The following is a 25,896-nucleotide window of genomic DNA, read 5'->3' as shown; positions in this document are numbered from 1 at the left end:
ATCTGGGTGTCCCGATTGCGTCCCAGCGTGGCTTCCATGTGGCGGTTGCGGCCTGGCGTGGCTTCCGTGCGGCGGTTGCAGCCTGGCGTGGCTTCCGTGCGGCGGTTGCAGCCTGGCGTGGCTTCCGTGCGGCGGTTGCAGCCTGGCGTGGCTTCCGTGCGGCGGTTGCAGCCTGGCGTGGCTTCCGTGCGGCGGTTGCTGCCCGGCGTGGCTTCCGTGCGGCGGTTGCGGCCCGGCGTGGTTTCCGTACGGTGGTTGCGGCCCAGCGTGACTTCCGTGCGGTGGTCTCGATCACCGGCGCTGCTGGAAACCATCCCTCACATACAAGGGAAGTCAGGATTTAATTATAAACATGCCGCTTCCTCCTTCAAAGGACAGGATGAAAACTCATCAGGAGTTTAAAGGAATAACCAGTGGCACCCAGCAGACCAGTTCTGTGTGACGCGTGGGGATGGGAGGGCGAAGCAACGGGTTTTGCTCTGGTAAATATGAGCCTCATTCACAGAATCAGATTGTTTAACACTGCAAGTAGCACGGCCGCCACAGCACGTACAGGATCGATGAAGGGGAGCATGTTACCAAATACTGCAATCCACATAGTAAGCAAGAAGCGTAACAAAATAAATGCGTTGCATGGATAAATACCGCGGTGCAGCTTGCTAGCACTGGACTACGATTGATATTGAGTAGCTGCTTGGCGCACTGTCCATGTATAGTGCGAGGAAGAGGATGGACACACTGAGCTGTGTAATGCCGCCACTTTTACTGCTCATTATACCGTTGGCTACTACAACTCCCAACATGCTCCAAAGAACTGCGGTCGATCACTGCTGCATCTCTATCAGATATGTGAGCTTGATATCCAAGACTGGGAGAGCAGGAGGGACTGGCAATCTCCATAACTCCTCAGCTGCCCCCCAATCTTCTATACTCGTCGGTCTGCTGGATTTCCTGAAAAAAGGTCAGGGACTCCAATTCTCCCCGCAGATGGGGGAGCCCAGGGTTAAAACCCACCTCTCCAGACTTCTATGGCACATCTTCTGGAAAGTCCTGAGTAGCTGAAGTGATATCATCTGCCTTAAGTGCATTTCCTTAGTGTAGCAAGGAACAAAAATCTGCAGCACAGTTTATATCTTGTGGGCACCACATCCTCGTTTGCACTAAGCGCTGCTGCTAACAACCCTGATTTTTAGGTTTCCTCAAAGGAGGTGATCAGCCTGTGAACGATCTGCCTATTACATGGATGATTTGTGAATGATCAGGAACACTCATAGTTGATTTTGGTTAGATCATTTTATTAATTATCCCATGTCCGTGCACTGAGCCTCGTCTTGTACAGTGTAATTATTAACCCTGGAACAATATGGACTTTGTCATCTTTTGCACAGTAAGGAGTGAGCCTAATATAGAAGCTGGCAGCTTCCTTCTCACACCTAGTCGTCACAATTATAGGGATTCTGTGAGCAGGTTTTTATGTAATCTGAAAGCAGCATCATGTAGAGGTTGAGACTTTTTTTTTTTTTTAAATAAAGAGATTAACATAAGATGACTAGTACCTACAGACAGGTAGTCGAGCAACACCCCCACCACTGATTGGCAGCTTTCTGCCTATGCAGACTGTATACAATCAGTGGTGTGGACGGGGTTATAAACAGCTCAGCAGTCAGAGCTCTGCTAGATCTGCAGCAGAGAAGACAGTTTTTAATCGAAACTGCAGCAAGCGTCCTAGTATGTGACACTAGTATGTGACACATCGCTGTAACCTGGGTTTCTGTCCCTATCTTTTGCTGAATCAAATGGGGTAGCAAAAACCTGGTGACAGTCCCTTAAAAGGAATGTCAGTAGGATCAGCCGTAGTAAGCCGTCTATTTGGGCCTGTAGGTCATAAGGAGCTAAATAAAATGATACCTTGATATCTGCGATCTGATGTCTTATTCCAGAGATTTCCAAATTTTCCATCTATGTAAATGAGCGGTTAAAGGGAATCTGTCACCCCAAAAATCGTATATGAGCTAAGCCCCCGATGTTACCTGAAAGGTAAGAAAAACAGGTTATATTATACTCATCCAGGGGAGGTCCCGCTGCGGTCTGGGGCCGATAGGCGTCGCGATCCGTGTCCGGTGCCTCCTACCTTCATATGATGACGTCCTCTTCTTGTTGAGGGCAGAGCAAAGTACTGCAGTGCGCAGGAGCCGGGAAAGGTCAAAGAGGCCCAGCACCTGCGCACTGCAGTACTTTGCTCTGCCCTCAACAGGACCGACAAATAACACCTGTGCCGGAGCCGCAGCAGGAAGAGGACGTCATCTTATGAAGATGGGAGGCCCTGGACCCGCACCGCAACACCCATCGGACCCAGACCGCAGAGGGACCGCCCCTGGGTGAATATAATCTAACAAGTTTTTCTTACCTTTCAGGTTACATCGGGGGCTTATCTACAGCATTACAGAATGATGTAGATAAGCCCCTGATGCCGGTGGCCTTAGCTCATATACGAATTTTGAGGTGACAGATTCCCTTTAAGATCTATGGGCCGGACATCGATCTCCATGAGAATCTGCCTCCAGAGCTTATGTTATATGAATGGAGGCCTTAACAGTGTGAGACATGTAATGACTGACAGTCTGCTCTCATAATCACAGTACTAGCCAAATGCTACAGAGCTGAACTTCGTCTCATTACAAACGCATTTGCAGCATCAGTTATCCTCTCATAGTGCAGTCGGCTCTGCTGCAGAGCTGTGCCTGATTATAACCAACACAGTACAGCAGAGGTGAACCTTGTCTCACTACAAGCATAACCAGCACATTTTCAGTTGTCTTCTTAGTGTTTTAATTTCTGCTGAACTGTTCCTCCCCCATACTGACTACCTGTGAGATGGAGGCTGAAGCACTTTGAGAGGACAAATGCAACGGCTCTGCCGTGCCCGGTCGGCTCTGCCGTGCCCGGTCGGCTCTGCCGTGCCCGGTCGGCTCTGATCTCACTGCAGAGCTGTGTGTGATTGTGAGAGCAGACTGTCAGTCATTACATGTCTCACACTGGTAATGCCCCTTATCATTTTTAATAAGCTCTGGAGGCAGATTCTCATGGAGATCTATCTTCCGCCCATAGATCTTAACAGCTCATTTACATATAAGAAAAATCCGGATTTCTTTGGAATAAAACATGGATCGAAGATATCAAGGTATCATTATGCTCCTCTTCCTATGACCTGTATGTCCATATAGACGGCTTAGGATGGCTGATCCTACTGACAGATCCCCTTTAACTGTTAACACTAAAGTATTTATTCCGACTTTACAGTAATGAGTCAAATTACTTGCAATTCAGCTTTTTAAAAAAATATTAATGTGGGGAAAAGGAGGCCTAAAAATATCAGAACATGTTGGCAATTAATTGAGAGGAATTAAGCCCTGCTGTACTAGTGAAATATTCCAGACCGACAGCGTCCAATATTCTGTCCAGAATCCCGGTCGCTGTGACCTCTTTTGATGCTTGTCTTCCTATACTTCCTGGCCTGCCTTCCTGCACTTCACGGGGGTCTTGGTGAATTAACATGAACTGATCTTTCTGGGATTCAGATCTTTTTTTCGCCCATAACCTCTATGGAACTGGGGCTTAAAAAAAGTTTGTACCCCTTGTGCTTCCAGACAGAACAGTGCCACCTAGTGGTCAGTTTACTATTATGCCAGGATTTCTTTTTCCCACACTGTCCTGCTGTAGAGACTTGTTTCTGTAAAGTGACATTGTTCTCATATGTCCATGTTTTTAGGTATCGTGCAATATATTTAGGACCCTCCCTCCGAGCGACAGCAACGAGTTTGATCCTGAAGAAGATGAACCCACCCTCGAAGCATCGTGGCCACACTTACAGGTACGTCCTCCCGCCTAAGCTGCCCATAGACCCTGCATGTAACTATACAGCCAGGGAAATAGGGCGGATTGTCAGCTCCTAGTGCCCAAGTGTAAAAATAGAAGAGGCTCCTCCACTCCCAGTTGCGAAAAAAAGCTCCTTGTACAGCCTCTGTCTTAAATCTAAACATTCGAAGTCTCAGACACAAGACGCAGACATGACAAATGAAATCCGCTCACATCAGAGTGGCAGAGCGATGTCCCTCCTCGTGGCTCCATGTACGGAGATTCTCGGCCATTTAATGAAGGACCACGACTATGAAAATTAGTTTTTTAATAGGTTTTGAGAAGTTGGGTCAGCAGCAGAGTCAGGATTCCGAGAGAATACACAAATATTTTATATATATTTTTAGTCATTTGTTATAGCTCCACCCCATGGTGCCCCTGTGGGCACAAAGGTAATATTTCCTGTACCCCAATATATTGCTCGTGCCCACTATAAGGACCCATATGCAGAGTTACACCTGTTATATGGTGCTGGAGCTGCGCTTAAAAAGGGGATGTCCCATAAACTTCATGGATAGTTTATCATTGTATGAATTCTGGGGGGGGGGTCTGACCGATGATCAGAAGAACCGAGGTCTCAAGGTTCCATGTGTGACTGAAGGGTTGGTGAGCATGTGTGATTATGGCTCTGTGTATTGCCAAGTTTTTAACACTAAGGTTCAGATACGGCTTTAAAGAAGGCTACTACTTGCGATATAACGCAATTTTAATTCAAAGAACAAAATAAAAGGAATAATATGATTGCATAGTATGATTGCGTAAACCTTTGTATATTTTAAGATACAAAGTACATACAGTATAAGGATTAAATACATATAATGATTAAGTACATATACTCACATCTGTCACCAAGGAGCTTTTAAACATCATCTGTCTGGAAAATCAGAGAAGCAACACCAAGACAGAGAACCCCTGGAATTTCACAACACTGCACGGGCGTCCCCACTTATGCAGGTATCAAACACTGTACACATGTAAGTACAGGGACACCAGTTTATGCTTCTGTCTTAGTCATGTTTCTCTGGCCTTATATAGTGATTTGCACCATGTTTCATTTGGTTTCACCCTGCCCTTCAAGTGGCCAGCTTTCAAGATAGGATGAGACCAAGATATCAGTCATACATCAGACAATGGGCCATAAACCCATAGATACATAAAAGCCCACAAGGGTTAGATAAACCCACCTCAGACAGAGGTTAAATAAACCTTAAGGTACCGTCACACTTAGCGACGCTGCAGCGATACCGACAACGATGTCGATCGCTGCAGCGTCGCAGTTTGGTCGCTGGAGAGCTGTCACACAGACAGCTCTCCAGCGACCAACGATGCCGGTAACCAGGGTAAACATCGGGTTACTAAGCACAGGGCCGCGCTTAGTAACCCGATGTTTACCCTGGTTACCAGCGTAAAAGTAATAAAAACAAACACTTCATACTTACCTTCCGCTGTCTGTCCCCGGCGCTGTGCTTTCCTGCACTGACTGTGAGCACAGCGGCCGGAAAGCAGAGTGGTGATGTCACCGCTGTGCTTTCCGGCTGGCCGGCGCCCACAGCCAGTGCAGAGAAGCACAGCGCCGGAGGACAGACAGCGAAGGTAAGTATGTAGTGTTTGTTTTGTTTTTTTTACTTTTACGATGGTAACCAGGGTAAACATCGGGTTACTAAGCGCGGCCCGATGTTTACCCTGGTTACCAGTGAAGACATCGCTGAATCGGTGTCACACACGGCGATTCAGCGATGTCTGCAGATAGTCCAGCGACGAAATAAAGTTCTGGACTTTCTGCAGCGACCAACGACATCACAGCAGGATCCTGATCGCTGCTGCGTGTCAAACTGAACGATATCGCTAGCCAGGACGCTGCAACGTCACGGTTCGCTAGCGATATCGTTCAGTGTGACGGTACCTTTACTGTTTTACAATAACAAACAAACTTAAAACTGTTTGTAAACTCAAAGGTCTTCAGACAATAAATAAACAGCTCTCAAGATTGTGTCACAACGAGCATTGTCTGTCTGTAAATGTATTACAAGAAATCCTGCTCTGTAATGGTCTGAATGCGTTCAGTATATTTCAAAATGGACTCAAAATAGCCATTTTTATATTCACATTACACTCTGTTTAGGGGTGGAGATCGCACATGCTCACTACCGCTCCATTCTCACTACCGCTCCAGCAATTGCAGGTAGGTGATCTATAGAGATGGGACAACCGTTTTGCATTGGCTAGGTCAGTAATCTGTGATTGCTGGAGGCGAGAACTGAGTAATCTCCTATGGCCCGGTAATTCCAGCTCCTAGTTTGATAGGCTGGTTTGGTGTGATGTCGTGTGTGTCAGGCCACAATGATGACATCACGCCAACCCTGGATAATCAAGAGGCTCTGGGGGTCCGGGAGGTAGGAGATTCACAGGTCACACGTCCAGCAGTCACAGATCACCTATAGGACCGATGGAGCAGAGTCCTGCAAATGATGTTTGCTGTTAATCAGACTACCCCTTTAACGTGATATATTTATATAAGAAATGGCCCAACTAATCCACAATTTAAAGGGTTTTCTCTCTTTTAGGTTACGTCATAAAGCCAAGAAGTCTTTTATGGCTTATCCTAACATGTTTTGGGGAAAGTCTTTTTATATTGTGTGTTAATGAGTAATTACTCAGCATTACTGTAAACAGGCGATCCATCCCATATCTGGTAGGACCGGCACCTGTCCGACATGGGACCTGCTCCTGAGTCCTGACGACATCTTGCCCGCTGAGCGATCCCCCGACTTACGTGTTTCTTATCTGCTTTCTTCCAGCTTGTATATGAATTTTTCATACGATTTTTGGAAAGCCAAGAATTTCAGCCCAGTATTGCCAAAAAGTACATAGATCAAAAATTTGTATTACAGGTAAGTGCGTCTTGTTCCCTGATTTTATCTGTTTTTATGTAAGGTAATTTTCATTACATCATTTGCTTTTGTGACAGAGGCTTCAAGTAATCCGATGGTTTCTTACCACCAGTAACAAATGTAGTGTCCATCCCCACCGATTGGGGTAGGTGGGTTTATTTAAAGGGATTTTAGAATTTATCTGAGCCCCTCATTGATATTGGCGCAAAGGTCAAAGCAATTGATAGGATGCTCTGATATCTTATTTCACAACCCTAAATGCCAGCGATCCTCTTCCTTCTGTACGTTATGAGCCTCCTGGCCGGTGCTGCGAGTCAGCTTGTAGATGGTGATCCCACCATACTCATTGGGGCATACCGAGCTTTCTCTTCCCAAGCCAGTTGAGTTGATTGAAAACCCAGCGGAAGACGTTTGTTGCTAAGTGACAAATATTTTAGGAATTTTGTCGAGCCTCCCAAAGTCAGTGTCGCTCACTCTTCTCTCCACTCTTACTTCGCCAGATATAATAAGCATGGAAATTGTGCAAACATTTCAGTCAAACGGCCCAAAAATAACCCTGCATATGTATTTATAAAGCTCAGAGGGCCGCGAGCTCCATTTTTTGAGTTCCTGTCATTTTATTTTATCAGTGCGTTTGAGGGATATTGAGGATTTATGGTCCACAAGAGGACCTGCCATAGTTGCTGATGTATGGGTGCTCACCGCTGCAGCCTGGGACCACAAGTAATGGAGGCGGTCGCAGTAAACTGATCATTCCCATGGCTTTTAACCCCTTTCTTATACTGGGTGGATGAATCTCAACATGTTTTATATCCACCAGACTCTAGCTGTGCTATACAGCAGGTATCTGCTCTGTTTATTGCTGTAGTCCTCGCGACGTGCAGCCCGCTGACGTTCTTCCTGCCCCCACCCGACGGCCACATTTAAGGCATGTGATCCCATTGCAATCGACGAGGTCTGCGCGACATAGGAACCAGAGATTTTACCTACAGTATATTTTATAGTCCTTATTGTATGTTTGTTCTATTTGTTTGTTTTTTTTGCTACCTGATGAAGGCTGCACTGTAAAAATAGCAGCCGAAACGCGTTGTACTGTTTTTTAAATATATTTTACGAATATATTTTTTTTTTTTTTTTTTTTTGAGAAAATAAATGAATTTTTATTAACATTTTTCACTTGAAGTGGATGCATTCAAAAAATCCGTAGGTGCGTAGCGCCACATTTACTTGGAGTTTTTTTTTCCCTTTGAAACATACAGTATATGAAAAGAAGTAATCAGATAATCGTCAGGATTGAAGCTAGTTGTTTTTTTTCCCTCTTGAATCAGCTTTTTCTCTTGTTAGCAGACTTTATCCACAAGCCTGGACAGCCCCTTCAATCCTGTTAACGTGTTTGTCACTCAATGTGACTGCAGACTTGTGAATTATCAGGATTCGCCAGCAGTGGGAGCGGGTGGTCATGTGAACGCAAGAAAGCGATTTGCACACTTCCAGCCACCTTCCGACTAGACGTGTCTGGTCTCTCTCTACACAAGTCTGATCAACATGTGACTGCATCTATGCAAATCCCACATGACCGCCCGCATCCTACACTAGGGAACCCTGACAGCTTGCATACTGCGGATTCGCAAGCCTGGACAATCCCTCCAATGAAAGCCACATGTTTGGTACCCACACATCTTTAAAAGTCTGATCTGTAAAAATATAAAATTTATCCTGAGCATTAAAAGCTGTAGAGCGATAAAATATATATCCAGAATTGCCATTTTTTGGGGTCATTGCACATCACCCCAAAAATGTAATAAAAATGTTATTTAAGGCTAGTTTCGCACTAGCGTTTTGAGGAGCTGCGGACTTCCTCTGTGAAGCCCGGCCCTAGGCCGCTAGCTCCGCCTACTTCTGCTTTCGGCCTGCGTACCTATCTTTAACATTAGGTACGCAGGTCGTGCGGCTGTATGCGGATGCTTCCGCATGCGTCGTTTTGACGATGCGGAGAAAAAAAAATTGCTACAAGCTTCTTCCTACGCTGGTCGCCGCATCGTCAAAACGACGCATGCGGAAGCATCCGCATACAGCCGCACGACCTGCGTACCTAATGTTAAAGATAGGTACGCAGGCCGCATGCAGAAGTAGGCGGAGCTAGCGGCAGAGGTGCGGCCGAGGGCCGGGCTTCACGGAGGAAGTCCACAGCTCCTCAAAACGCTAATGTGAAACCGGCCTAAGCCTAGTGTGTACTCCAGAATGACATCAGTGAAAATGTCAGCTTGCCGTGCACGTTTGGTATCTGTCCTCGTTCTGACCTGCAGGATTGTCACTGGGTTACTTGCTCTGCACGATCAGCACCATATAAACCAACCCCAAAATCAACGCCGTACTTGCATTTTTGTTTTACAGTTTTACCGCGCTTGGGAATGTGTTATTCAATTTTTCAGTACATTATACCGTAAAATTAATGAATCAGCTCTGGGATATAATAAGGGCAGAAGAGCATACATGCATTTCTAGGGCCTGAACATTGTATATACATTGATCCTATGTGTAGCATGGAGAACACACGCCCCTGCAATGTGAGCATGGAAACCCCGCTGGGATTAATGGCGTATATCCGCTCCTTCGAGGAACTTCTCAGGGAGTTCTGTAGTAATGTGAGCTCTTCTGCCACCTAGTGTCCACATTTCCTAGTGCACTCCCTTATTATTTTGCACATTCGTAATGGTCATGATCGTATATAAGGTGGCCAAGCCCTTTTTGAATAGTAACCTTTTGAAACTTTTTTTTCCTCTACTTTTTAGTCCCCTGCAGATTTAGGAGAATGCAGATCCTGACACCCCACTGACTTCTCAGGAGACAGAGCTATGTGTCTCGGAGCAGTTTTTTAAGCGATCTGCAGAGGGTCTCCGCACCTGGATACCCCCACAGATCTGCTGGATATTTAAATGCCTAAGTAGGTATTCTTTATAGTTTGACCAGACAGAGGTGAGTGTAGTGTTGTTTCTCCCTTTTGACGGAGCCTGAAGTCCTTCAAGCTGGTGCCATCAGGTTCTTGACATATTTTGGATACCTTTGCGTCGTGTCAGGCACTTTTTATCTGCATTTGATTTTGGACGTTCCATGAATTCTTACATCTGAGCCTTATTTAAGCCTCGGGCTTATTGTGCGTCTCCTGTTGTATTGCGCGCAGGTTTGAGCCCCCAGTTTAGACAAAGCCTCGCAGTTAGATATATCTTCCAGCCCAATAAACAGCTTGTTTTGGACCGGAGATGACCCATGTATGCACAGGCGTGCTGACCTGGGACCAGTATGGACGTGACCAATAATATCACTGTCCCAGTTTACGCTGCAACTTTTCTGTATGTCGATCTATGAGCCAGTCCTTATAGAAATTGGTTAACAGAACCATTAGTTGCAGGTTTTTTTTTTTTCTTTCAGCTTTTAGAGCTGTTTGACAGTGAAGACCCTCGTGAACGGGACTACCTAAAAACAGTCTTACACAGAATTTATGGCAAATTTCTCGGCCTTAGAGCGTTTATTCGAAAACAGATTAACAATATTTTTCTACGGTAAGTATACAGGAACGTGTGCATCACAGGGGCAGTGTACACCATGTGTCGTCTTGTAACGTTTTCACGTTTAATTTCAGATTTGTTTATGAAACAGAACACTTTAATGGAGTAGCAGAACTGCTGGAAATATTAGGAAGGTAAGAGGACACCTCAGCTTTTACTCATTCGTTTCCGTATGATAATCGTGCCTCCTGAAGGGTCTCTCCGGGCACCACTCTCCATCGGGTGGTAAGCGTCGCTGATGATGGCTGGGATATATGCTCAGCCGCCAGGTATTGTGTACCAGTCTTACTCGTCAGAATGGGATAGCAGCCGGCTGCAAGGTGCCCGTCAAAGCAACGCAGTCCACGCCGTCCGCCTCCCGATGTGGAAGCAACTTGTTAATTTCAATCCCAAGTTCTGCAGCTATTAAAAATCAATCAAGAAATCTGCCTGAGCTGCTATGTATGTGCACATCCGTACAGAGTATTGAGACATTGATTGTAAGCAAACTAATATGTACTCCCAGGACAAATCCGTTGGCATCAGGCTATTGTCACTGGTGCTGGTCCAAAGCTGGAAAACATTGTGCTCAAACACTGACAGGCGAGAGCGATCTCACTCGATAAAGGATCAGCTTCTCCGTCCCAGCGTTTGCTTAAAAGCTGTTTGGAAACTACAGGGCCCCATGATGGTTCGGCCTCCAGCTGTCTCTCCCAGCTCTCCCATACACAGAAGTGCTCTCTGCGGAGCTCCTCTGTGTTCTCTATGAGAGAGAGAGAGCTGCAAGACTCAGACTGCCTGTCTCCCTGAAACAAGAAAAAAAACATAAGGATCCAAAGTCCACAAATGAACATGGCAAATCTTTATCATGTGTCTGGTGGAGCGTGGGAGGACCCATAAACACATTATAACAAAAACAAACATAGGGCTCATACATCTTTAACCCCCTCACGACATGCGCCGTACTAGTACGGCGCATGTTGTGTCTCCCCCTTTGATGCGAGCTCCGGTGGTGAGCCCACATCAATGTCGCGACATGTTAGGTGTTTTGAACAGCTGACATATGTGCGCAATAGCGGCAGGTGGAATCGCGATCCACCCGCTGCTATTAACTAGATAAATGCCGCTGTCAAAGTCTGACAGCGGCATTTACCGACCGCTTCCGGCCATCGGGTCGGAAATGTGTGCATCGCCGGCCCCCGTCACATGATCGGGGGTCAGCGATGCGTCGTTATAACAACCAGAGGTCTCCTTGAGACCTCTGTGGTTGTTGATGCCGGATTGCTATGAGCGCCACCCTGTGGTCGGCGCTCATAGCAATGCAGTAATTCTGCTACATAGAGGTGATCTAAGCATCACTCCCATGTAGCAGAGCCGATCAGGCTATGCCAGCTTCTAGCCTCCCATGGAGACTATTGAAGCATGGCAAAAGTAATAAGAAAAAAAAAAAGTTTTAAAAAAATATGAAAAAATATAAAAGTTTAAATAACCCCCTTTCACCCCATTCAAAATAAAACAATAAAAAGAAAATCAAACCTACACATATTTAGTATCGCCACGTTCAGAATCGCCCGATCTATCAGTAAAAAAAGGATTAACCTGATCGCAAAACGGTGTAGCGAGAAAAAAAAAAATAAAAACACCAGAATTACGTTTTTTTTGGTCGCCGCGACATTGCACAAAAGTTGTATCATTAAAAATGGAAGCTCGGCACGCAAAAAATAAGCCCTCACCCGACCCGAGATCCCCAAAAATGGAAACGCTATGGGTATTGGAATATTGCGCAATTTAAAAAAAAATATATATATATTTTTTTTTTTAGCAAAGTTTGGTATTTTTTTCACCACTTAGATAAAAAATAACCTAGACATGTTTGGTGTCTATGAGCTCGTAATGACCTGGAGAATCATAATGGCAGGTCAGTTTTAGCATTTAGTGAATTTAGCAAAAAAAGCCAAACAAAAAACAAGTGTGGGATTGCACTTTTTTTTTGCAATTTCACCGCACTTGGAATTTTTTTCTCGTTTTCTTGTACAAGACATGGTAAAACCAATGGTGTCATTAAAAAGTACAACTTGTCCCGCAAAAAACAAGCTTTCACATGGCCATATTGACGAGAAATAAAAAGGTTATGGCTCTGGGAAGGAGGGGAGCGAAAAACGAAAATGGGCTGCGTCTTGAAGGGGTTAATATTAAAATGTACAGATGCAAAAATATGCCACATAGCCAAAATTCAAAGGTATATACACACGCGATGCGTCACACACAGCCATTAATAAATGCAGGAACTCCACTATTGCTGTAAGGTACTTTCTGTATTTTTGAGACTTAAAGATGCACTTTTTAGTAAGAAAAGCTCTTGCTAAAATGTGTGCTCTTCTTATAGTCCGAATACAGCTTCCTGTTATGGAGAACTCAGACACCGCGTCCTATGGAGAACTCAGACACCGTGTCCTTCCCAATCACACATGTCTATAAATGTGCATGTAGCAGAACTCTGTGTGTGTGTATATAAATGTGCATGTAGCAGAGCTGTATGTATGTATTAATGTGGAGTCAGTAAGCCAAACCTCCCGAATCTTCAATTTCCCTTAATTCCGACTTGACTCTGACTCTCCAGTACTGATCACTACTGAGCATGTACATAAAGTGAAGCACAGATTCATCTCATCTACAACTCCACAGCACTGGTCACTACTGAGCATGTACATAAAGCACAGCACAGATTCATCTCATCTACAACTTCACAGCACTGTTCACTACTGAGCATGTACATAAAGTGCAGCACAGATTCATCTCATCTACAACTCCACAGCACTGGTCACTACTGAGCATGTACATAAAGTGCAGCACAGATTCATCTCATCTACAACTCCACAGCACTGGTCACTACTGAGCATGTACATAAAGTGCAGCACAGATTCATCTCATCTACAACTCCACAGCACTGGTCACTACTGAGCATGTACATAAAGCACAGCACAGATTCATCTCATCTACAACTTCACAGCACTGTTCACTACTGAGCATGTACATAAAGTGCAGCACAGATTCATCTCATCTACAACTCCACAGCACTGATCACTACTGAGCATGTACATAAAGTGCAGCACAGATTCATCTCATCTACAACTCCACAGCACTGTTCACTACTGTGCATGTACATAAAGTGCAGCACAGATTCATCTCATCTACAACTCCACAGCACTGATCACTACTGAGCATGTACATAAAGCACAGCACAGATTCATCTCATCTACAACTCCACAGCACTGTTCACTACTGAGCATGTACATAAAGTGCAGCACAGATTCATCTCATCTACAACTCCACAGCACTGGTCACTACTGAGCATGTACATAAAGTGCAGCACAGATTCATCTCATCTACAACTCCACAGCACTGTTCACTACTGAGCATGTACATAAAGTGCAGCACAGATTCATCTCATCTACAACTCCACAGCACTGGTCACTACTGAGCATGTACATAAAGTGCAGCACAGATTCATCTCATCTACAACTTCACAGCACTGATCACTACTGAGCATGTACATAAAGTGCAGCACAGATTCATCTCATCTACAACTCCACAGCACTGATCACTACTGAGCATGTACATAAAGCACAGCACAGATTCATCTCATCTACAACTCCACAGCACTGTTCACTACTGAGCATGTACATAAAGTGCAGCACAGATTCATCTCATCTACAACTCCACAGCACTGGTCACTACTGAGCATGTACATAAAGTGCAGCACAGATTCATCTCATCTACAACTCCACAGCACTGTTCACTACTGAGCATGTACATAAAGTGCAGCACAGATTCATCTCATCTACAACTCCACAGCACTGGTCACTACTGAGCATGTACATAAAGTGCAGCACAGATTCATCTCATCTACAACTCCACAGCACTGGTCACTACTGAGCATGTACATAAAGTGCAGCACAGATTAATCTCATCTACAACTCCACAGCACTGTTCACTACTGTGCATGTACATAAAGTGCAGCACAGATTCATCTCATCTACAACTCCACAGCACTGGTCACTACTGAGCATGTACATAAAGTGCAGCACAGATTCATCTCATCTACAACTCCACAGCACTGTTCACTACTGAGCATGTACATAAAGTGAAGCACAGATTCATCTCATCTACAACTCCCCAGCACTAGTCACTGCTGAGCATGTACATAAAGTGCAGCACAGATTCATCTCAACTCTGACCCCACAGCACTGGTCACTACTGAGCATGTATATAAAGTGCAGCACAGATTAATCTCAACTCTGACCCCACAGCACTGGTCACTACTGAGCATGTACATAAAGTGAAGCACAGATTCATCTCATCTACAACTCCCCAGCACTGCCTCACTACTGAGCATGTACATAAAGTGCAGCACAGATTCATCTCAACTCTGACCCCACAGCACTGGTCACTACTGAGCATGTATATAAAGTGCAGCACAGATTCATCTCATCTACAACTCCCCAGCACTGCCTCACTACTGAGCATGTACATAAAGTGCAGCACAGATTCATCTCAACTCTGACCCCACAGCACTGGTCACTACTGAGCATGTATATAAAGTGCAGCACAGATTCATCACAACTCTGACCCCACAGCACTGGTCACTACTGAGCATGTATATAAAGTGAAGCACAGATTCATCTCATCTACAACTCCCCAGCACTGCCTCACTACTGAGCATGTACATAAAGTGCAGCACAGATTCATCTCAACTCTGACCCCACAGCACTGGTCACTACTGAGCATGTATATAAAGTGCAGCACAGATTCATCTCAACTCTGACCCCACAGCACTGCCTCACTACTGAGCATGTACATAAAGTGCAGCACAGATTCATCTCAACTCTGACCCCACAGCATTGGTCACTACTGAGCATGTATATAAAGTGCAGCACAGATTCATCTCATCTACAACTCCCCAGCACTGCCTCACTACTGAGCATGTACATAAAGTGCAGCACAGATTCATCTCAGTGAAAAGCCCAAATGCTTAGATCAGGAACAGAACAGACATTTATAGGACATTTAATAACTTTCCCAAATTCTTATGAAAGCATTTACAGCACATTCTGCATTGAACCACTGTACCCAATTTATTACATATTTTTGGATTTGGTTAATTTTATTCTCACTTCCAAAATGGAGACAGACTCTGACCTTTCAGCCCCGTGTAGCAGAACTGTGTGTATAAATATGCATTTAGCAGAGCTGTGTGCATGTGGCAGAGCTGTGTGTGTATAAATGTGCATGTGGCAAAGCCGTGTGTTTGTGTAAGGCCACGTTGACACGTTCAGAATTTGGTCAGTATTTTACACCAGTATTTGTACGAAAAGTTTAATATAAACACATCACCACTTCTGTATCCCCCCACTTTTGTTTTTGGCTTACAGATACTAAGGTAAAATACTGACCGTGTGAGCGTGACCTTATAGTCGGATAAAAATAATGCTAACTACCATATTTTTCAAAGGGCCCAAAAGCTTACCTGGTTAAGGATGGTCCCTGTCACTAATATTTATTGATTGCAGCCTCCGTGCTCTGCTGTCAGCAGATTTGTACGGTAGGCTGCCGCCAGGTTGGCTTTTGATGTGGATACTCTGCCACATGTGAGCATGCTCTTACTCCATACTTGTGCTGATGACTTTCCCCCTTTCTCTTACAGTATTATCAATGGCTTTGCATTACCTCTGAAAGCAGAACACAAACAGTTCCTGGTAAAAGTGCTGATCCCCCTGCACACCGTCAGGAGCTTATCCCTCTTCCACGCACAGGTATGACCATTGCTTTTTCTCTCCCAGTGGATTTATTGCGAATGGCCTATCATCAGTATGTGGAAAACACTGCTTAAAGGTGTTGTTCAGAATTAGCAATATATGGTTGCTTTCTTAAAAACAAACAAAACACCACATTTATATGGAAAAAGCATCTCCGCCCCATTCTCTTTAGTGGAGCAGAGAAAGTACAACCCACCGACATCTCCTGTACTTCTCACAGCCATTCTGGATCCGCTTTCTTAGAATTGTGCCTTGTAATCTTCCTCGGTTGCTCCTCCTGGAATGAATTGCTAACCATTACATACCGCTTGTTACATACAGTACAGACCAGAAGTTTGGACACACCTTCTCATTTAAAGATTTTTCTGTATTTTCATGACTATGAAAATTTTACATTCAAACTGAAGGCATCAAAACTATGAATTAACACATGTGGAATTATACACTTTACAAAAAAGTGTGAAACAACTGAAATTATGTCTTATATTCTAGGTTCTTCAAAGTAGCCACCTTTTTCTTTGATGACTGCTTTGTACACTCTTGGCATTCTCTTGATGAGCTTCAAGAGTTAGTCACCGGGAATGATCTTCCAACAATCTTGAAGGCGTTTCCAGAGATGCTTAGCACTTGTTGGCCCTTTTGCCTTCACTCTGCGGTCCAGCTCACCCCAAACCATCTCGATTGGGTTCAGGTCTGGTGACTGTGGAGGCCAGGTCATCTGGCGTAGCACCCCATCACTCTCCTTCTTGGTCAAATAGCCCTTACCCAGCCTGGGAGTGTGTTTGGGGTCATTGTCCTGTTGAAAAATAAATGATGGACCAACTAAACGCAGACCGGATGGAATAGCATTCCACTGCAAGATGCTGTGGTAGCCATGCTGGTTCAGTATGCCTTTAATTTTGAATAAATCCACAACAGTGTCACCGGCAAAGCACCCCCACACCATCACACCTCCTCCTCCATGCTTCACCGTGGGAACCAGGCATGTAGAGTCCATCCGTTCACCTTTTCTGCCTCACACAAAGACATGGTGGTTGGAACCAAAGATCTCAAATTTGGACTCATCAGACCAAAGCACAGATTTCCACTTGTCCAATGTCCATTCCTTGTGTTCTTTAGCCCAAACAAGTCTCTTCTGCTTGTTGCCTGTCCTTAGCAGTGGTTTCCTAGCAGCTATTTTACCATGACAGCCTGCTGCACTAAGTCTCCTCTTAACAGTTGCTGTAGAGGTGTGTCTGCTGCTAGAACTCTGTGTGGCATTGACCTGGTCTCTAATCTGAGCTGCTTTTAACCTGCGATTTCTGAGGCTGGTGACTCGGATAAACTTCTCCTCAGAAGCAGAGGTGACTCTGGGTCTTCCTTTCCTGGGGCGGTCCTTATGTGAGCCAGTTTCTTTGTAGCCTTTGTAGCGCTTGATGGTTTTTGCCACTGCACTTGGGGACACTTTCAAAGTTTTCCCAATTTTTCGGACTGACTGACCTTCATTTCTTAAAGTAATGATGGCCACTTGTTTTTCTTTACTTATCTGCTTTTTTTCTTGCCGTAATACAAATTCTAACAGTCTATTCAGTAGGACTATCAGCTGTGTATTCACCAGACTTCTGCACAACACAACTGATTGTCCCAACCCCATTTATAAGGCAAGAAATCCCACTTAATAAACCTGACAGGGCACACCTGTGAAAACCATTCCCGGTGACTACCTCCTGAAGCTCATCAAGAGAATGCCAAGACTGTGCAAAGCAGTCATCAAAGCAAAAGGTGGCTACTTTGAAGAACGTAGAATATAAGACATAATTTCAGTTGTTTCACACTTTTTTGTTAAGTATATAATTCCACATGTGTTCATTCATAGTTTTGATGCCTTCAGTGTGAATGTACAATTTTCATAGTCATGAAAATACAGAAAAATCTTTAAATGAGAAGGTGTGTCCAAACTTTTGGTCTGTAATGTATGTTTCGTTCCACCTTTTGTTCTTGTACGTCCTACTCAAACTCTTCTTCCTCTACAGCTGGCATATTGTATAGTACAGTTCCTGGAAAAAGACCCTTCCCTCACAGAACCGGTGAGTGTGTTTCCATCACCATGATCAATATTGTTTCCTCACTGTTGGATAATTAAAAAAAAAATGTGTTTTGTTTTTTTTTCTTTTTTAGGTTATTAGAGGATTGATGAAATTCTGGCCAAAAACATGTAGTCAAAAAGAGGTAGGTGATCCCTTTAAGCGCGCTCATGCATGGTACCAGCTTTATGCAGAGACTCCTGTGTGTCCAGTCTGGTCCTGCGTGGCTGCTGGACCCGGGAGATCTTCACTTCTGTGCTGTCCGTCGTCTTCCGGTACCCTTTGCACCTCTTGCACTTACTAGGTGCCTTGACATCATGACGTTGCGGCTCATGCCAGAACATTGTTTGGCTCAGTGCAAAAGGCACCCAGGAGGCCAGGCCTTTCTCCTTCTGCCATGGAGGACTTGACTAAACACACTTATTTTTATCTAATTTTGGTAGTAACCAAGTGAAATCTGTGAGAACCCCCTCCCCCTTTTACAGGAGTCTCTCAGCAGGTTTTTGCAAAGGAATCTGAGCAGCATGATGTAGGGGCTGAGATCCTGATTCCCGCAATGTGTTACTTACTAGAATACATGTTGTAGTTTCAATGCCATCTGCAATTTATCATCAGGAGATTATCACTTCTGGATTAGGTATTGCGCGCATGACAGTCCAGCTAATCTGTGTAACCCAACTCCCACCACTGATTGACAGTTTCCTGTGTACACTGATGGCAAGCTGCCAGTCAGTGGTGGGAGTGGGGTTACAGAGATTAGCTGGACTGGCATGCGCACAACACCTAGTCCTGTAATGATGATCTCCTGATGTTAAAACACTGATGGTATTGAAACTACAGCAAGCTGCTGAGCAAGTGACACATCGCTACAATCAGGGTCTCTGCCCCTGCATCCTGCTGCTCTCAGATTACATAGCAAAAACCTCCTGACACGTTCTCTGTAAGACTAATATGAATGGTTACCCTCTGACCGACCTGGTAACATGATTTTGGGAGGTGAGCACAGCAGTTATGGTATACCTAGACATGACCCTATTGCTGCAGAATCGGACGTACGAACCTTTGTGACCCAGTATCGGAGGTCCGAGACCGTAGCATATCCCAGACATAGCAGGTGCTAGTCTGTAATTCTAAGTATGATTTCACCCGTTCATATAGCACGAACCTGTGACGGTCAAGGCATGCTGGGAGTTGTAGTTTTGCAGCAGCAGGAGAAGCACAGGTTTAGGTATACAGCTTATGGCCTGGTTTTCCTTTGTACTCCGTCAGTAACACGGCCACGTACACTATTCTGTTTTCCAGGTCATGTTTCTCGGGGAGTTGGAGGAGATCTTGGATGTCATTGAACCTACACAGTTTGTCAAAATCCAAGAGCCTTTGTTTAAACAGATTTCCAAATGTGTTTCCAGCCCTCATTTCCAGGTGAGCGCCGACTATCCTCTATGGCTGTCTGCTTGACCTGGCGCTTATGCACCAAACAGACAGCCGTGAGCCACAAAACAGGGGCTTACAAGTTACTAGTTGGTGCACAAGATAGGAGATAATTTATACTGATTGCTGCGGTCTGACTGCCAGGACCGGACCACTACCATTCCTAGATTGGCCTAGATTGTATATAGGGCGGCCAGCACGGAGCCCGACGATATCTGGCTGACCAATACACAGTCTGTTCTTGGGAACAGTCATTGGACCGTGGACCTTGTGGACAGGTGTTATTTGCCGATGTGGAGGAAAACTTCTTCTGTTATAACCCAGGGTGCCAGTCTTATCCAGGGTTGTCTTATATAATTCATTTCACTTCTTTAATATTTGTGATCGGCGATAAATTTAGTAAAATACGAAATGTGACCTACAATAAATGACGCGCTTTCCTGTATGGAGAAAGCAATACCCGCCGTTCACATCAATCATCCTTTCTTTCAATCTTTGCTCTGTATTGAATTAAACATGTTCTCAAGCACTAGGGATGACAGGTTATAATTATCACTGTCAAAAATGCATAAAAATAGCACGGAGGGTGGTGAGGCACAGGAGATGGGGGCGGAGGATTGCAGAACTGCCTGTCGGCACTCTCTGCATGTCTTTCAAGGTGGCACCGCCGCTCCCATGTGCATTAATAAAAAGAAGCTTATTGTACCTTAGTTGGACGGTTATTTCTTAGGTATGACGTGCTTAGGAGTTGTGCCCGTGCCATCTGCAGTAGGACCCTTCTTTAAAAGGGAACCTGTCAGCAGGACTGTGCACAGTAACCTACACACACTGTCAGGTTGGCGCCGTTATTCTGAATGATACCTTGGTTGATGAAATCCGACTTGTGGTTGTTTCTTAACCCCTTCCCGACCTCCCCCGTACTATTACTGCGGAGGTCGGGTCCCCTGCTTTGATGTGGGCTCCGGCGGTGAGCCCACCTCAAAGCCGGGACATGTCAGCTGTTTTGAACAGCTGACATGTGCCCGCAATAGCGGCGGGTGAAATCGCGATTCACCCACCGCTATTAGGCTGGGTTCACACTGCGTCTGTGGCGTCCGTTAGACGGACTATGTTATAACGCGGTGTAACGCAGTCCTTTAACGCCACCATTATGTCCTATGTCGGACGCATCGCTAGCGCACGCCAACAATGGGCATCTGCTAGCTCTATCTACGCTAGCGTGATGACACATCGGCACTTGCGTTAACAGCAGCCCGTTAACGTATGTATTGAATGGGCTGCTGTTAACGCAATGTGAACCCGGCCTTAACCAGTTAAATGCCGTTGTCAAACGCTGACAGCGGCATTTAACCGGCGCTTCCGGCTGCGCGGCCGGAAATGATCGCATCGCCGACCCCCGTCACATGATCGGGGGTCGGCGATGCGTCGGGATGGTAACCAAAGAGGTCCTTGAGACCTGTATGGTTACTGATGCCGGCCTGCTGTGAGCGCCACCTTGTGGTCGGCGCTCATAGCAATCCTGTAATTACGCTACATAGGAGCGATCTGATGATCACTGCTATGTAGCAGAGCCGATCAGGCTATACCAGCTTCTAGCCTCCCATGAAGTTTTGAATTTTTTTTTCGCCACTTAGATAAAAAAATAACCTAGACATGTTGGGTGTCTATGAACTCGTAATGACCTGGAGAATCATAATATCTGGTCAGTTTTAGCATTTAGTGAACCTAGCAAAAAAGCCAATCAAAAAACAAGTGTGGGATTGCACTTTTTCACCGCACTTGGAATTTTTTTCCCCATTTTCTAGTACACGACATGCTAAAACAATGACGTCGTTGAAAAGTGCAACTTGTCCTGCAAAAAACAAGCCCCCACATGGCCATATTGAAGGAAAAATATAAAAGTTATGGCTCTGGGAAGGAGGGGAGCGAAAAACGAGAACGCAGAAACGAAAAAGGGCAAGGTCGTGAAGGGGTTAATCTTTATTTTAATTTTTGTGTTAATGAGATTCTCACACCCTAAGGCTGGGCTGGTGTATGTGGTTCTCTGATTACATATTCATAATGCAGCCTGCTGACAGGTCACTGCTGCCTCACTGACCCGCCTCCTAATTTGCATAATGATCACCAGCACATACTGAAGAAAGAGAGGCGCTGGCCGAGTCACCTGCTCTGCAGCATAATCACATGGTTACTGTGCACTTAATCCCTTTTTGCTTATTTAATTGAGCGAGGGGGGGGGGGAAAAAAAAAAATCAATTTGAAAATGACGTCCACCGCATGCGCGCAGTAGCAGCTCTGTGTGTTTAGATCCGATAGCTGCTATTGCGCAGGCGCCGGCAGCGCCATCTTGCTGGAGAAGAAATAATAAAGATTTCCTCCTCCAAGATGGTGCCGCCTGCGCAATAACAGCTATTGGCGATCTCCGAGAGCTGCTACTGTGCAGCTCCACAAGATGTCGCCTGCTCAGTAGCAGCTATCTGCTCTCTATACACACCGATAGCTGCTACTGCGCACGTGCGGCAGACGCCATTTTCAAATTGACTTTTTTTCTCTCTCTCAATTAATCCAAAAGGGGTTAAGTGCATAGTAACCATGCGATTATGCTGCAGCGCAGGTTCTTCGGCCAGTGCCTCCCTGCAGAATATCTAATCAGAGCACCACATACACCAGCCCCCTAGTTTTTGTCACATCTATCCTTTCGAGAGGTGATGACTAGAGTTGAGCGACCTTGACCTTTTTAGAGTCGAGCCGGGTTTCGCGAAACTATCTCAAAAGTCGGGTCGAGTGAAATCGGCCGATTATGACGTAAAGTCGGGATCGACCGAAACACGAAACCCAATGCAAGTCAATGGGGCAGCATAGTCGGCAGTGAGTGGGGGCCAGGAAAACACCTAGAGTGCCCATTTTAATGTCAAAACCATCCATTCTTCTTAATGAAGCTTGTCAAGCGTAATTTACCTTATAATAATTGGAAGGCATTTGAAATTGGGGGTCATTTGGCTAAAGTTGAGGTGGGTAGGGCTGGTTCAAGTAATTAGTGGGCCCAGGAAATCTGGACCACGTCACGGCAGTGGAGCAGGGAGAGGTAAGTATTTCAACTTTGCAAGTGCTGTGAACCTGAGCAAGCAGGGGGGGCCCACTCGTTGGCATTGGCACTGGCACAGGGCCCCTCAAAGTACAGCGGTGTGTTTGCACGGCGGGGGCGCCTCCCACCGGCAGCAACACTTTTGCGTACTATGAGAGGCCCTGTGCCAGTGACGTCGCCAACTAGTATTCCTCCCCCCACCTGATGAAGGAACCTGCACTTTCATCTGCACCTTCCTCTTTGTCCCCGTGTAAGGTGGTATGGTATGCGGGAAGAGCAACCTGACTTTCAGCAGGGTCACAATGTTGTTGTGTAGCGTGCACGGGGAATGTTGCGTTATGGGTCAATGTACCAGCAGACTCATCTATCACTGGCTGGGCAATGGGCAGGATGAGGAGGAAACACAGATATAGGCCCAAAGAATAAAGTTGGCTAAATGCAGTTCAAAATTGGTAACACAGGCATAACCAGGGGGCATTGCAGTGGAGGACAACTGGAATGAGAGGCTGACACAGAGAGTAGGGCCAAATCAGTAAGTAGTCGAAATGCAGTTCAAAATTGGCAACCGTAGTAAACAGGCGGCACAGCTTTGTTCAGTGGAGGAGAACAGCAAGGAGTGGCAGACACCGATAGTAGGCCCCAACCCAACTAGTAGGCCAAATGCAGTCTAACATTAACAACTACTTAACGAGCGCCTGAAAACGGAATTTCAGGACAGGAAACCAGGAGAACAGCAAGGAGCGGCAGACACTGTTAGTAGGCCCCAAACCAACTAGTACGCCAAATGCAGTTGTTCCATTTAACCACAATTTAACGAGAGCCTGAAGATAGAAGCTCAGGAAAGGCAACCTGGAGAACACCTTGGAGTGGAACACACCATCTCTCTCCACCCCATACCCATTTTGTAGGCCTAATGCAGTGTAGTTTTCTACAACTACTAAACGAGAGTCGGAAGACCGAAGCAATGGCAAGGAAACCTGGGGAACACCTTAGAGTGTAACACACCATCTCTCTCCACCCGATACCCATTTTGTAGGCCTAATGCAGTGTAGTTTTCTACAACTACTAAACGAGAGTCTGAAGACCGAAGCAATGGCAAGGAAACCTGGGGAACACCTTGGAGTGTAACACACCATCTCTCTCCACCCCATACCCAATTTGTAGGCCTAATGCAGCCTACTTTCCGACAACTACTAAACGAGAGCATGAAGATCGAAGCTCAGGAAAGGCAACCTGGGGAACACCTTGGAGTGTAACACACCATCTCTCTCCACCCCATACCCAATTTGTAGGCCTAATGCAGCCTACTTTCCGACAACTACTAAACGAGAGCATGAAGATCGAAGCTCAGGAAAGGCAACCTGGGGAACACCTTGGAGTGTAACACACCCTCTCTCTACACCACGGAAGGGGCTGATTCTTAGGAAGGAAGGCTGTCGGAAAGAAGCAGGGCGCGTCCGAGGGTGATTATATTCTTATTAGGTATATACTCACCCTCGGACGCGCCCTGCTTCTTTATTTGTAATGAATGTTTATTTGCAATGTGGTTTTGACTTGCTCTATTTTTTTGGTAAATAATGATTTTATTATTTTCATTGTTTTGCATCTTCTTGGCAATAATATAAAGAAGACGCGACAGGACAACACTCGGTGGATGCCATATCTGTGTTTTAAATTGAAAAAAACTTTCAGTTAACTACTTGCAGGAGAAAGTTATTGTAGCTGGTGGCCATTTTTAGTACTGTACCAGTTTTTTGTTGTATGTGTTTGTTTTTAATGTTAAAGTGTCTGCATTTGATATCTCTCCAGTATTTTCTTTTTTATAAGCAAAATACTTATTTTTATATTTTCTGATGTTGGTTCAAGGGGTACACGGGCAGCAGTAGACAGGTCAGTGGAGGCCTAGTGGAAGGAGGGACCGCAGACAGGCTTCGAAGGCCTAACATAATAAATTGGGCTTGCTGTCGGCAATTTTAACCCCTTAGTGACAGAGCCAATTTGGTATTAATGACCAGGCCAATTTTTACAATTCTGACCACTGTCACTTTATGAGGTTATAACTCTGGAACGCTTCAACGGATCCCGCTGATTCTGAGATTGTTTTTTTGTGACATATTGCACTTCATGTTAGTGGTAACATTTCTTCGATATTACTTGCGTTTATTTATTAAAAAAACGGAAATATGGCGAAAATTTTGCAATTTTCAAACTTTGAATTTTTATGCCCTTACATCAGAGAGATATGTCACACAAAATGGTCAATAAATAACATTTCCCATATGTCTACTTTACATCAGCACAATTTTGGAAAAAAAAAAAAAAATTATTAGGGAGTTATAAGGGTTAAAATTTGACCAGCAATTTCTTATTTTTACAGCAAAATTTACAAAACCATTTTTTTTAGGGACCACCTCACATTTGAAGTCAGTTTGAGGGGTCTATGTAGCAGAAAATGCCCAAAATTGACACCATTCTAAAAACTGCACCCCTCAAGGTGCGCAAAACCATATTCAAGAAGTTTATTAACCCTTCAGTTGCTGCACAGGAACTGAAGCAATGTGGAAGGAAAAAATGAACATTTTACTTTTTTTCACAAATATTTTACTTCAGAATCAATTTTTTTTATTTTCACATGTGTAAAAAAAGAAAATGAACCACCTCATTTGTTGTGCAATTTGTCCGGAGAATGCCGATACCCCATATGTGGGGAGGGACCACTATTTGGGTGCACAGTAGAGCTCAGGAAGGAAGGAGCGCCATTTGGCTTTTTCAACATAGAATTGCCTGGAATTGAGATCGGACACCATGTCGCGTTTGGAGAGCCCCTGATGTGCCTAAACAGTGGAAACCCCCCACAAGTGACACCATTTTGGAAACTAGACCCCCTAAGGAACTTATCTAGGTGTGTGGTCAACACTTTGAACCCCCAAGTGCTTCACACAAGTTTATAACGTAGAGCCGAAAAAATTAAAAATCATTTTTTTTTTCACAAAAATGATCTTTTCACCCCCAATTTTTTATTTTCCCAAGGGTAGCAAGACAAAATAGACCCCAAAAGTTGTTGTGCAATTTGTCCTGAGTATGTCGATACCCCGTATGTGGGGGTAAACCTCTGTTTGGGTGCACAGTAGAGCTCAGAAGGGAAGGAGC

At 45.0% G+C, this 25,896-nt stretch overlaps 1 protein-coding gene across 3 annotated transcripts in view; it reads left to right on the top strand.

The window, feature by feature from the left end:
• The window catches only part of PPP2R5E (protein phosphatase 2 regulatory subunit B'epsilon), a 114,514-nt gene that overhangs the window by 69,964 nt on the left and 18,654 nt on the right, over positions 1-25,896 (top strand). For all 3 annotated transcript variants that reach the window (XM_069733851.1, XM_069733835.1, XM_069733843.1), the window contains exons 4-11: positions 3,770-3,871; positions 6,714-6,806; positions 10,236-10,366; positions 10,447-10,506; positions 16,056-16,164; positions 18,180-18,233; positions 18,325-18,375; positions 19,533-19,652. In XM_069733851.1, coding sequence (XP_069589952.1) covers positions 3,770-3,871; positions 6,714-6,806; positions 10,236-10,366; positions 10,447-10,506; positions 16,056-16,164; positions 18,180-18,233; positions 18,325-18,375; positions 19,533-19,652 — 720 coding nt within the window. The remainder of the gene's footprint in view (positions 1-3,769; positions 3,872-6,713; positions 6,807-10,235; positions 10,367-10,446; positions 10,507-16,055; positions 16,165-18,179; positions 18,234-18,324; positions 18,376-19,532; positions 19,653-25,896) is intronic.

The sequence above is a fragment of the Ranitomeya imitator genome, chromosome 1, assembly GCF_032444005.1.
Source record: "Ranitomeya imitator isolate aRanImi1 chromosome 1, aRanImi1.pri, whole genome shotgun sequence".
NCBI classification, from domain to species: Eukaryota; Metazoa; Chordata; class Amphibia; order Anura; family Dendrobatidae; genus Ranitomeya; species Ranitomeya imitator.
This window is presented reverse-complemented; position numbering and strand designations above follow the sequence as displayed.